General features: G+C 39.6%; 1 protein-coding gene across 5 annotated transcripts in view; it reads left to right on the forward strand.

Moving 5' to 3' along the window:
• Nucleotides 1-11,381, forward strand: part of PASK (PAS domain containing serine/threonine kinase) — a 33,478-nt gene extending 22,097 nt beyond the window's left edge. For 3 of the 5 annotated variants that reach the window (XM_042460171.1, XM_042460172.1, XM_042460170.1), the window contains 6 exons: nt 2,430-2,555; nt 3,370-3,504; nt 4,538-4,737; nt 5,604-5,737; nt 8,290-8,436; nt 9,204-11,381. In XM_042460171.1, the coding sequence (XP_042316105.1) occupies nt 2,430-2,555; nt 3,370-3,504; nt 4,538-4,737; nt 5,604-5,737; nt 8,290-8,436; nt 9,204-9,391 (930 nt within the window). In that variant the 3' untranslated portion in view covers nt 9,392-11,381. Of the gene's footprint in view, nt 1-2,429; nt 2,556-3,369; nt 3,505-4,537; nt 5,738-8,289; nt 8,437-9,203 lie in introns of those variants that run through there. The other 2 variants (XR_006103093.1, XM_042460174.1) reach the window with 2 other exon arrangements.
• Nucleotides 11,382-14,318: the final 2,937 nt, after the last annotated feature.

Genomic DNA, 14,318 nt, shown 5'->3' on the forward strand with positions numbered 1-14,318 from the left:
GCTAGGAAAAGTGGAGGGAAGTAGAAAGAGAGGAAAGCTGTATTCTAGATGGATGGACTCTATTTAAGAGATTATGAATATGAGGTTGCAGGAGTTCAGCAGAGCAGTGGAGGACAGGGGGTCTTGGAAATATCTCATCAGTGGCGTTGCCATGGGTCAAGATCGATGCAAAGGTAGTTAAGAAAAACAACAAAGTAGAGCAGTGGTTGACAGGGGATCTTGAGGATGTCTCATGCAGGAGGTTGCCATGAGTCAGAGTCGACTCGGCACTCAACAACAACAACTGTAATGGACAGATCTGGAGGAAACCCAGGATACATTTACGTGTGGTGTGACTGTGAACACCTTATAGCACTAATATCAATTTTCTGGTGAATATGATCTATGAGGAATCCTGACTTGTTAATTCTAATGCGCTACCTCTCTTCTTGGTGCATTCTGAAGTTTTAGTAAAAACCTAGGGAGTTGTGGGGAGCTTATAGTTTGCCTCCCTATGTGGAGGAAGGAATGGGGAAACTATGCCTCTCCAGATTTTGTTGGATTGCAACTCCCATTATTTATATTGCAGTTGGCATTTGTTGCAATGTCTGATGAAGACAGCAATCTAGCAAAACCTAGAAAGCTACACATTTGACACCACATGTTCAATAGCAGTAAAATAACAATATCATAATGTTTAGTCAGGGCAGAAAACATTACACTTCTCAGTGAGACCTGAGGAAATGGATTCATTTCTTTATACAGTCATCCCTCCATATTTGCGGCTTTGATATTTGCGGCTTTGATTATTCACGGATTTGATTAATATGTTCTCTCTAGGAATATCTAGGTCCTCCAGTGCAACTCTATGGCCAGAGTCGACTGAAAGACCTAGAGATTGCTAGAGAGAAGACTCTACTAGGCCTTTGTAGCTCCTCCAGTGCTATTCTGTGGTCAGTGTCTGTCAGACATTGACTGCAGAGTTGCACTGGAAGACCTAGAGATTCCTAGAGAGGTGTCTTGTCAGGTAAAAACATGGTGTTTTTGTTATTTGTGGTTTTTCCATATTCACGGGGATCTTGGGCCCCTAACCCTAGCGAATATGAAGGGACAAGTGTAATTCATTTCTTAATCTGTTGTGTTATAAATTAATGTCTGAGATTAACAGCTATTTGGAAGAGGTTTAAAGTGATTTGTCAGGGGAATTGTTTAGGCTGTCTGTATCACACGTTGTTTTAAGGTGGAGCACTTGGATGTAAGGAAGTCCAGCCTTGTTGGACTTAGTAGAATATATAATCAGATCCTTTCGAGCTGTAGGACAATTGGATTGACATTTGTATATTTCGCTGGAGCTTTCAGTTTGCATCTTTAATTTTACTAGTTACAGATGTGCACAAGTATGCATGTGCAGTGATTAAAAAACAACACATCAGAAAATTTTGACGTAATAACATGATTGCATCAATCATGCCACATGACTGAATCAATATTCTTGTATAATCATTAAAAGAAAAATGAAAGAAAGTGAAAATTGCCATAATCTGCACAAAGTTCATCATTATTTTAAAATGGTAGAATGGTGGCTTAATAATGTAGTTATGCCACTCCAACATATATCAGCCAATTTGGACTCCAAAAGTCTGAGAAATTTAAAAGGGCAGAACTTCAACAGTGTTCCTGGTAGCATCTTGTATGTTGCAAATATGACATAAGTTGCATATTTTTATCATAGGTTGTTGTTGTTGTTGCGTGACTTCAAGTCTTCTCTGACTTATGGCAACCCTAAGGTGAACCTATGACAGTGTTTTCTGATAGTAGCCATTAAAAATGAAACAGTAAAAAACACATAACTATAGCAGCTAGTGGGCCTCTAAATATCTGTTACAATAGCCTACATTTTTGCATGTCCACTGCATTTTGACTGAGGAGCAGGTATCTTCACTGTCAGTTGTTGAAATTGTGTTTACTCCAGAGTGTTTAATAACATCTTTACTCAGTGTAAAAGCTTGAGACAAATCCTTTACGTTATTGGATAGTTCACAGGATCAGGCTGTTCACTGGTGCAACCCTAGATATTCTAATGTAAGTGGAGACCTGGAACTGTGAAATGAGTGTGTCATTACAATGCGGTTTTAACTTTCGCTATCCACCTCCATAACAAACTTCCAAGTTTAAGAGAAGGAAGAATTGCATGTGAGAGTGCTCCCTTCCATGCCCAAGAGCAAGCTTTCAGCAGGTAAAATATTTGTCTAGTCCCACAGCTACTTAAACAAATAAAAATGTGCACATATTTGGACTGTCATATGCTGCTCACTGTATTAAAGATATAGTTTCTCAGATATAAATTGCAATACAAGCTTGCTTTCCATTTAATGGAGCTACGTATATAATATGTCACCCGGCCAATTATTACCTACTTAGGATTTCTCTTTGCTTTCAATTATTCACAGGTTGTAGTAAAGTTCATATGGAAAGAAAGAGTATTGGATTATTGTTGGGTGGAGGACCCTGAACTGGGGACAATCACTCAGGAGATTGCAATTCTCAGAAAGCTTCAGCACCCCAATATTATTAAGGTACAGTTTACTGAGTATGCAAATACATACTGTAATTGTTGAGATGTACTTTCTGCTAATTCATAAAGTAGATTCCTTTTATATACTGATGTTGTGGCATAAATTAATTTTGGTCCAAAACACACTGCAGAAATAATCCAGTTTGAGATTGTTTTAACTGCCTTGGATCAATGCTAGAGAATTTTGGGAACTGTAGTTTTGTGAGACATTTAGCTGCCTCTGTCAGAGAGCTCTGGTGCCACAATAAACTACAATTCCCAGGATTTCCTAGCTTTGAGCCAGGGCAGTTAAAGCCATCTCAAACTGGATTATTTCTACAGTGTGTTTTGGACCCTTGTTTAACAACAACATTTTGCTGTAAATAAAGATGACTAGATATTATATTGGGCAGCCAGTTGTCCATACAATAAGTCCCATGTGACTTAAGCAGTATTCAGTGAAAGGAACCTTGTTAACATTTCCAGAGAAAATCCTGTTCCCATGTTGATTTGCAGTATCTTCTTAGTCCTTTATCAGGACACTGTTAAAGAATGTAATTTAACTATGTTAGTTCTCTTACAATGGAAAATTGAAATATCTAACTGTAATTCTCTACGGCAGCCTTTTTCAACATGGTGCCTTTCAGATGTGCCAGATAACTCCCACTATCCCCAACCAGCAGGCTGTTAGATATACCACTTGGGAGTTAGAGAAGTCTTGCTCCAAGGATTATAATATAGCTGGCCCAATTCTTCTTTCTAGGTTAAGGTAGTGGGATGCCACATTTTTAAATTCCTTTGAGAATCAGAAATTGTATGGTACCCTTTGTCACCAGGTACTAGATGTATTTGAGAACCAGCAGTTCTTCCAGCTAGTGATGGAGAAGCATGGGTCAGGCCTGGATCTCTTTACATTTATTGATAACCAGCCTGATTTGGATGAACCTTTGGCAAGTTACATATTCAGACAGGTAAGATTTAGTTGAAATGAAATCTGCAAATACGTACTTGACATGAATCTGCAGCATGTTAGCTGATAAGATAATAGGATAATGGTAACTGTGAGCGGTTGTGTTCTAGATCAAGTCCATAGGAAGGGCAAGGCCCTCTCCCATATCCACATCACAGTTCCAATCCAGATATGGGCCCTCATAGCTACTGCTTACTTTTTTAAAAAAAAATCTGTACAATTAGTAATTGTGTAAATAGTCTCATCTAATTTGGCCCCCATAACACTTACTTAATAACACTAACCAGTATTTAAGGAAGAAGAGGGGAAAATTCAATGGCAGACAGAGCAAAAGCCTTCATGTTGCTGTCCTTCAAGTCACAGCTGTTTAGGTTGCCTTTGAGCCAGCTCTGAGAATGGGTTGAAACCCTTATTAATGGGAAACTGCAGAATGAGTGTTATTTCACTGTTTCAACGCGTTGCCTACACATTAATCTTTAGACTCTAATGACTTTACTCTGTTTGCTCACTTTATTATAAATTACAGGACAATTTGTTTTGTCCAAATTTTGTAGAATATTTCTAAAGTGATCTCTTATAGTATTGCATTGTTGAATGAACTATTTAAGTTGGCATCCAATGAATCATGTAAGTCCACAAATTTAGAAGGGAGTTTATTTCAATGAAGCATCCTAGTTGTATTAATATAAAACTTAACTATACTATTTATATATAGTTAAATGTGGTTCCATTTGTGAAAGTATGGCCACCTGGACCAGGGGCTGAGTGTTGTATTAACTGTGGTGGGGGTATTGAGACTGGTTTTGAAGACAAGCTGAGAGAAAGTGATTGGTGAATTTCATGGTTCAGTGGAGACCAGAACCTCTCAAATCCTGTTTCTAAACTCTGCACTGCAGTGGCTAATTTGTTTGTTTGTTTATTTAGTGTTATTACAGTTGGGTCAGATATGGTAAGCAGTTGATAAATAACTTAAATAATTTTCAAGAAATTGCAATTGGTACCCATTCTGATCTCTGATTCTTTCTGAATGTCAGCTTGTGTCTGCAGTGGGCTATCTGCACTGTCAGAATATCCTTCATAGAGATATCAAGGATGAGAACATCATAATTGCTGAAGATTTCACTATCAAGCTGATAGACTTTGGCTCAGCTGCTTACCTGGAACCTGGCAAGCTTTTCTATACCTTTTGTGGAACTATTGAGTACTGCTCACCAGAAGTGCTCTCAGGCAATCTGTATGTATGACTTGGAAGTAAAACCTTTGCAGTTTTGACAGAAGTACCATAAATTAGGTAAGGGCAAGGCCTCTAGAACTAACTCAAGAGTGAACTACAGAAGGACAGTGAGGAAGTTTGGATAATAATATCTTGGATTAGTATGCTACAAATGATTTCTTTGGCTGAATATGCAGCCAGCTGACTAATGGACAGAAGCATTCCATTAACAGTAGTTTCTCCATCACACTGTGGTTAACTGCTTCAGAATGTGCCAAGGAAATAAAACTATGGCTTGAAGTTGCCTTAATGTCCTGGCTGATTCTGAGGCTGTTAACTAGAGTTTCCTGATTTAGAAGAAATGGGAAAATATAGTTAAAGAGAGAGGTGGGACATATATGTTCACTTGATTGTGCAAAAGGGTTATATGTTTAATAAGTGAAGTATGAATGTCCCAATGCAACCAGTTTCTTCTTAATCATCATCAGGTATTTCACTCTCCTTGTTCTTTCTTGAGATTTTCATTGTTGACAGATACATCTAAGCAATGCTTCCAAACATCTCTCTCATCCTCTGTTGTTTATAAAATTTAAGAAAGCATGGTGGCAGGTGGGAGAGGACAGTGTCTTGATTGGCTGGTAAGAAGAATTTGTCATGTTGATTTTTGTGCAAGGAACCTGTTTTTATATGTATATGTGCTTGTGCCTTCAATTAGCCCGTTGGTACATGGCTAACACATGAATTTGTGAGGGTTTTCTTAGGCAAGGCATACTAGAAGTGATTTGCTATTTATAGTATAGTTAAATGTGGTTCCTTTTGTTTATATTCTGCTTTTGTCTGACATATTTTGGGACATTATGGACTTTAACCACTGTATTCTTCTCTAGATATCCAGGACCAGAATTGGAGATGTGGTCACTTGGTATTACACTGTATACCATAATATTTGGAGAAAATCCTTTTTGTGAGCTGGAAGAAACCATGGATGCTGTATTAAGACCTCCTTGCAGTGTATCAGATGGTGGGTATTTCTCCAAAGAATTAAGAGGAAATTGGGTTTAGGTTTTCTGAGCAAGGTGGATCGATTAGATTTCCTCAACTCTTGATAGAGGAGCTTGCAAACCCCATGTGACATGTCTGAATAGATATATGGTTTGCTTTCTTCATACTTCATGACTGGAGCCAGTGAGGAAGGAGCTGTGGACTAGGGGAAACACGTGGCTGAATGTCTAATGAATGTGCATATATGCCCTTGCCACTTTTGAAATTCTAGAGATAGGAAAGTAAACTTCTTTCACCATTCTCTTTGTTCAGTTTCTGGACTCTAATGAACCTGGAGATATAACTAGGAATGGGGGCGGGGGGCGGGCAGGGCAGTTTGTGACTTCAAGCATTATCTTCAGGCTTTATCATGTGAGACTGTGAACAGTTTCTTGTTTTGTCATCCAAGATTCCTCCTGCTTAGATGAGCAGTAAAATGATGTAAATACTAGCCTAATTGTTGCAGGTCAATAAACCCACCATTATCAGGAGGATGAGTAGTGGTATCAGTGTACTTTAAAGTTAACTAGGGCTTCTGTATTGGTAGAACTGAGAACTGCAGTTGAAACAGATGTCCTTTTCTCTATTTAGCTTTCATTATTTATATGCAAACAATTTTCTATACCTTTTCATGTTGTCTGTGCTAATACTTTCAATCATTGGAGGAGGACATACTTTGTTGGCTGACTCCCCATCCGTTTAAAGAAGCAAGGCTTTCAGAAGCTTATGGAATTTACTCTGGGAGGAGCCATCCCATTAGATAGTACTTTTCCAGCATCGAGATAGCAGGATCTGTGCTTCTTTTACCTTGTGGGATTCAGATTGAGAGACAGCTTGGCATTGTGGTTTGAGTGTTGGACTATGACTCTGGAGACCAGGGTTCATTTTCCAGCTCAGCCATGAAACCCACTGGGAAACCTTAGGCAAGTCACATACTCTCAACCTCAGGAGAGGACAATGGCAAACCTCTGCAAGAAAACCCCATGATATGTTTCTTCTCAGGGTTGCCATAAGTTAGAAATGACTTGAAGGCACACAACCATAAGAAGTGTTCCAAAGAAGAAGTTTCAAAACTGGTCAAAGCAGCCACCATTATGGAAGATTCTAAGTTTAATTATGCATATTGTAGGCCTTAATATGTAGATAAAGCATGAGAATGCAGATGTCATATCCAGATCAGATCTTGTTGACATTCCAACCCTGAATGTACATTTATTTAAGAGCTTTCTGAAAGAAATACCAACACTAGCAAAAAAAGGTGGAAAAGAATTCTTGCACTAAAAAAATATTCAAAGTAGCGAAACATGTTTCACGGATCCAGTCTCCTGTCTTATCTTTTGTTTGTGCCATGAGGCAACAGGGTCTCCCTGGCTTATGAAATGGGAGCTATTTCTAGAATTGAGTCTAAGGGGTGGCTTGAAAAGATCTTATATAGAGAAATTGTATTTTCATTGGTTATGGAAGTCAGTTACATTCTTTCTTAATATTCCCCCTCCCCTATTTTTTAAATCAGGAATTTCAAGCTGCCTTTCCATAGGATGAGGGTGGGCAAACTGAGGCTTCTGAAAGTACATGTAGCTCCCCAAGGTTTTGTGTGTTTGTGTCCCTTGATTCCTACAGACTCTCCAGACCACCCCTTTTAAGTCCTTGCCAAAAGGTTGCATTACTTATCTTAGGAGCTTCTAGGATTAATTTGCCTTCTATAGCTTGCAGAGGGAGGTACAGGATGCTGCACTGTTCAACATTTAAAAAACCCACATTTTTCAAACCTAGAAGATTTCTGTCCATTTGTTTTGTTCTGTCCTACAATCCTAAAGGTTTTATCCTTTTTTAAGGGGCAAGCCATGTAACTCCTGGAGGTTCCCAGGGCATCAAATGGGAACCTGAACCCACTGTGCTCATCCAACCCTCCCCTAGAGAAGCAGCCATTGGGATTTTGTTACATCCACAGGCATGTAATGTGTGCACCATTTCCACTATGACGGCGGGGGTATAAATAAATAAACTAATAAAATTGTGGTGCTCATTGTGTGGCCTCTGGGTTGGACTTTCCGGTCTTTAAATTATTCTCATGCTACCTGTGTGCCAAATGCCGAGCTGTACAGCCTCAGAACAAGAGGATCATTTTCAGAATAGCCCTGAATGAAACCTTAATCCATTTCTCATGCTCTAGGGTAGTGATTCCCAAACTTTGGTCCTCTAGATATTTTTGTCTCCCAGAATTCCTGACTGTTGGCCAAGCTGGTTGGGGCTTCTGGAGGACTATAGTTTGGGAATCACTGCTGTAGGACATGCATTGGGCAGGTAGCTCTCAGGTGGCTCTCAGTCTCAGTCAGTTTCATAGCCAAGCAGAGATTGTACTAAGAGGGGAAAAAACTAATTCAGAATGGAATAAGTTGGAATTTATAATTTAAAAATGTAATTAGATGCTGAATTTCAGTTTCTTCATGTTATTGAACTTTATGGTTGCCAAGCAAGCTGAAGGTCACTGTAAATGCTACTGGCATTATTTTTTTTCTTTGCTCACTGCAGGCCTGATGGATCTTCTGTCTGGACTCTTGCAGCCATTTCCAGAGGATCGCACAACATTAAAAATAGTAGTAGAGCATCCTTGGGTGACGCAACCTGTGAACCTGGCCAGCTACACCTGGGAGAAAGTATTTGTCTCTGCTAAGTCAGGTAAGGTGCAGGGTTCGGAAAGGAACTTTCAAAACATTCCTTGAAATTCGAAATGAGTAAAGGATCCAAGGGACACTACTGTAAATTACTTCTCATTTGACATAGTTGGCTAAGGGAGCCTGGGCACAAGGGATATGCTAGTTTGTTTATTGGAAATACTGTTTATACTTGTATAAGTCTAGAAATTTTACTAAAAAAATTGACCCCAAAAACCTGAGTTGATTTATCTATGGGTCAAAGTGAGCACTGTGCTTAAACTCTTATTTAAAAAAGGAACCATCCACTGGTAAAAGAAAAGAGTGTCATCATCTGTCCTGGAAGCTCTGATCCCTCTTTGCTCTCTCATCCTTCCATTTTTTTAGTATGAGCACAAACAGTTATGCCTGCTGGAATTGTGTATCTTCTTTGGCATTGTTTTTGTTTATTTCTTTAGATTCTTTGTTACATGCCCTTAGGTTTTACCCTAGACACATCCATGGGTCATATCAAAATCAAACATTTTGGGTCCAAAACCAGCTCTTGACTTATACTTGAGGTTGCCTTATAGTCAAGCATATACAGTAGATATATATGGCTGCTGTACATGCCTACCCATAATTCATGTCTACCCATAAGTCATAAATCTTACTGTTCTGTGAAATCTAATTTTCTTAACATATACAGGCTGTTGCTGCTTTTGGAAATATGCAGTTGTTGTTGAGAAATATTGGTGGCTCAGGTTTAATAATGCTATATTTTTCTTTTCTTTTTTCTTTTTAATTTCTCAGAAGGTACCCATTTCAAAATTTACTCTACTGGCTGCAGTCATGGTGGTATCTGGGCAGCCCCAAGTCTGGAGAGTGAGCAGAGCTTTAATGATGATCTCTGCAGTTATGAACTGGCTAATCCCCAGCACACAAGAACTGCTGCTTCTTCAGAGCAAGAACCATCAACCTCTCTCCAGTGTCGGGACTAGTGAAGTCTGTACTCTGAACATCACCTTGCTCTTCTTTAGTTGCTAAGAAAAAATTGCCACAAGGATATGAATTCTCTCTCCCTAAGTCTTGTGGATTAGTGGGATCATGCAAATCAATCTACTTGCTGTGAGCACCTCTCACACAGGCTTCCTGGACATATGAGCATCTCATTTTCATGGTGCTTATGCTCTAAACCAATACATTAAATTATATGACAGGCATGCCATATAAAATCTAGGAACCAACAATGGGATGAAAACCCATACATTGATTTTTTGATAGCGGGACATCTGGCACTCCTGAAGACTAGGTGTAGGCGTTCATAATGGATAGCGCAGGCAACCACTCTCCTGTTTCTTTGGCATGCATTGCTAGTGAGCAGGCCCATTCTTTCTAACTTGGTTGTAATTATTGTTTGCAAGAGAAGCCTTAGTTGCCAAAGTGGCTTAAATTGCTGAACTGATAGGAATGATCTTTAGACTTTAGATGTTTGACAGAAACATAATTTTTAGTGCATTCTTACTAGCGTACCAGAGCATCATTTGTGCATGTGCTCCATTTGAGATAACTGATTATGTAAATTAACTACATTAGTGAAGCTGCTAGCTGACTGGGTTGCCCCTAGGAAGAGTTTCTGATGGTCACAAATTCTGACTACCTCCTGTTGCAAGTGATCATCTTGCCATTTAAGGCTGATTCATATTTCAAGCCAAGGAGATGATCATCTTGAGCCTACAATACTAATTACTGTGACATCTTGGTATAGTTGTGGTACTGAGAAGTCCACTTATTGGAGGTGTCATTTTGCAGTTGATAGATTTATTCCTTGCTTATTAAGAAAAAGAAAGTATTTCTCATGTTTTATTTAGCTATTGTACTTTAAAGTGAATGCCTTTTTTGTCCCCAAAGATCCCTAGTCAGATAATTATAACTGTAAGTTAACTGTTTGAAGAATCTGACTCTGTTGAAAGAAGCAGATGTTGGAAAGTTCAAATTCAGTTAATTTGATACATCTCTCCCAAATAATTTTATATAAGTTTCTTTGGAAGATATATAAAATTTTAAACTTTATGACAGCAATACCTATTTTTATAAATGTGCAAACTATGTTTTATAAGTCACTTTTGAATTGTTTTTGAAATGGTACGGTATTGTTTTTTCAACTGATTTATACTTTAGCACAACACAATCATTTTTCAGTACCACTGTTATGAATAACAGGAAGGATTCTGTAAAAGATCAGTATGCTTGTACTGGATTTTAAAGGTGCAGATGCTTCAGTAATATCTCTTCAAATTATTCTTTATGAAATATATTTTACTGTTTTTTATTTTTCTAGAATCCAATCCTTCCTGCCTTCCATTTCTTGAAGGAAAATATTTTTCTGTATTGAAGAAAATATTTGAAAGAGCCATTAGTTCTCTCTCTCTCTCTAAGTGTAAAACCCATGTAGAATGTTGTTTGATTAGTACACTTATTTAAAATGTGCACCCACTTCAGTACTTCGGTTTCCGTTCTAAGGGTCAGTTTATATTAGGAAAAAATGTCTACTAATGATTACCCATAATGTTAGAGAGATGTTTTCTGGGAAATTATTGAAGCAAGTTTGGATGCTACTCCTGTTTCTAGGTATTGCTCCACTGGAGCAAAACTATCTTTGTCTTACCATGATTTGTCGAATGTCTTTAAACTGAATAAGCAAGCCAGTTCTTGGGACGTCATTTTATACTTTAGTGTGTATTTTAAAATATGGTAACTTTTCTGAACATAAAGGTTATTTTTTATTCCTGTGCACTCTAGTTGTACCAAAGGATTACTAAATGTTCATATCTTAACGTGTGCCTTAACATGTGTCCATACATATGTGTCTTAATATGTGTCCATACATATTATCTTGCTGCCAGCAACTGTGATTGTCTTGCTACTTTTTGTACCACATTCCTTTTTGCTTTACAAACTTCCCATTACAATCTGATCAGGAGGTTAAAAGTGCTGTATTGTGTTTTAAATTTTACCTTTTCCGAATGACATCAAGCTAGGTTATATAATCTTAGGGATGGAAGAGATCTCCAAAGGCCATCCAGAACAACCCCCTGCCTTGCAAGAACCCAGAATCAAAGCCTCTGTTTAAAAACCTCCACAGAAGGCGACTGTGAGAAACAGAAGGTTAACACACCAAACTCTTTTCCAGGACAAAATGATGAAGCAAGCCAAATTCCCAGAAGCTTAGGTTTATTTAAGTCTGCAGACTTGGATGAAACAGAAAAAAAACCATGAGGCACACCGGTCATGAATTTCAGACACTATTTATCCCTTTCCCTGGCCACATTTTCCCTACTTCACTCCCAATTGGCTGGGCCATGAGATGTACAAACTTTCAGAGCCACCTTCTGTCCCCCTCCCTTCTCCCACGACCATTAAAAGCTGTCAGTTAATATTCATTAACCTATTACACATACACAGTTGGACATAAAAAGTGCTGGGGTTTTGAATTTCAGTTGATTCATAAGTAGGGTTGCCATAAGTCAGGACCTCCAAACCGGGACAAATGTAGGATACACGAAAAAATTTGATGATTTTTTAAAAATGTTAATATAAATGCATGTTTCTTAGGCATGATCAAAATGGAGGAGGACAAGCCTAGACCAAGGACGCAGGCTCCTCTGAGGGGCTTGTGTGCTTGGCCCAGGCCTGTCCTCCAAGGCCACTCTCCTCTTCCTGGACCTCCCCTTTCCTCCAAAGGGCTCTTTGGAGCTCTTTGAAGGGAAGGGAAGGGAGGCAGGAAAGGAGATGAGAGACCTGGGCACTAGCCCGGTCCTGCTCTTCCCAGACCTCCCCTTTCCTCCAAAGGGCTCTTTGGAGCCCTTAGAAGGGAAGGAAAGGGAGCAGGGAAGGCGAGGACTCGGCGGCTGCAGAGGACAGCCCCAGGCCTCTCCTCGGTGGCTTCATTTTCCTCAGGCCAAAGGGAGAAGCCTGACCCAAGCAGGGAAGGTAAGTAGGGAACTAGGGAGGGAGGGAGGAGGCAAGGCAAGGGACTTTTGTCCCCAATCCGACGTCCCATGCTTCTTCACCGAGACTCTACTGTACACAGAAAATGCACTTTGGAGGGGGGCCTTTGAAAATGGGCACCCACCTCCTCCTCCTCGCCATGCACTAAGAAAGGGCGCTTTCCCCTCCCCCTGGCTGGCCCAGAGTCTCACTCCTCCTCCTCCAAGGGCCCACCTCCTCCTTGAGGCTGGCCAATGGCAGAGTGGGGCTGGAAACAGCTCCGCCCCAGCTGCTCTGCCATTGGCCAGCCAACCTCAAGGGGATGAGTGTTCCCTTTAGGCGCGATGGCTGCTGGCTGGGGCCCAACCCGGGATTTAGAGTGAGCCGGACCGTGACCGTGCCAGTACCCCAAAACTGTTACAATCACGGGCGCTGCCGGGTTATGGCATCCCTATTCATAAGTGTTCTTTTGTGCTACAAATCTCTTCGCTTCCTATCTATCTCTTCTCTGCGAATGCTGTACTGTCTTCTTGGAAGTTTTCAGCCCAGCAAAGTTGTTACAATTTAGTGCCAGCTTTTCAATAACTACTTCTTTGTTTTAAGCTTAAAAAAAGCAATTACGCTGATCCTGCAGTTAATCTCATTAGTATAGCTAAATTTTGAAATGTCAAGATTTTCTAGCTGTTTGGCTGAAGCAAAAACTCTCTATCTCACAGTGACTTCACCACACTTTGAGGGAGTGTGTTCCAGGAATTCTTCCTAATGTTGAGGTGGAATCTCTTTTCCTGTGCTTTGAACCCGTTGCTCCAGGTCCTGTTCTCTAGACATACAGAAAACAAACTTCCTCCATTTTCAGTATTTAAACAGGGCTATCATATATAACCTTAACCATTTCTCCATGCTAAACACCCAGATCCCTAAGTCAAGGGTAATGTGTCTGTTCCTTTATCTTTGCCTCTGTGCTTTAACTTGAGTTAAGCTAACTGGCCCAAGGAAAGGCACTTGCATGGGTGAGTGAATAAAAAGAGGGTCAGAAAGGTCACATCTGTGACTATTGGGAAGGTCATATCTAGCAAGAAGAGAACAAAGGTAATGCCTGCAGGAAAAGGGTATCAAGAAGCGTTGTTTAATAGAATATGTAAATATTTTTTTATCATATTTCAGAGAAAGCATTTTTTGATTGCATCTTATTTTTGCTTTCTGTAACTTCTCTTCAAAAAGGGCAAGAAATGTTGGCTTGATGCTGTGAGGGAGTGTTACCTATACGCTTTTGGGTGGTTTACCATTGTATGCCAGGGAACAGCAGCAGAAGAGGAGGGAAACGCCTTCTGTTTTGCTCTCATTAGAAAAAAAGTTTTCACTTGTTTTTATTTACATATTTTAAAACACTGAGCTCTGCTGAAGTCTTTCAACACAAAGATAGGAAGATGGGATGGAAAGATTTGAAGGCAGTGGCCCCTTCTCTTGAAAATAAGATCAGTTTTCTTTTCTGGCCTTATAGGGGGGTGCATATCCTAATGTTAGGTGGTTGTTTTTTTCAAGAACAGAAATTTAATGGTAAGTATTGAATCTTCATCTCTTATGCTCATGTTTCTAGATTTGGGACAAGTTGTATAGCTAAACAGGGATGTGAACCCAGTTCTCTCTGATGCCTATTGACACTGCCTTTTTTGTATATAATCCAATACTACAAGCAACTGTCCTCACAAAAATCTGATTTTTCACAGTGATTCCAGCATAAAGCCAAACATCCCTTATTTGTTAAAACTGTGCTTTGAGTATTGTACCACAATTCAAAAAGGATGTTGACAAGCTAGTGTCCAGAGGAGGGTGGTTAAAATGGTGAAAGGTCAGAAAACCATGCCTTAGGAGGAGTGGTTTAGAGACCTAGGTATATTTAGCCTGGAGAAGAAATGGTTAAGAGGTGACATGATGTCA

This window comes from Sceloporus undulatus, chromosome 3 (assembly GCF_019175285.1).
Source record: "Sceloporus undulatus isolate JIND9_A2432 ecotype Alabama chromosome 3, SceUnd_v1.1, whole genome shotgun sequence".
Lineage (NCBI taxonomy): Eukaryota > Metazoa > Chordata > Lepidosauria > Squamata > Phrynosomatidae > Sceloporus > Sceloporus undulatus.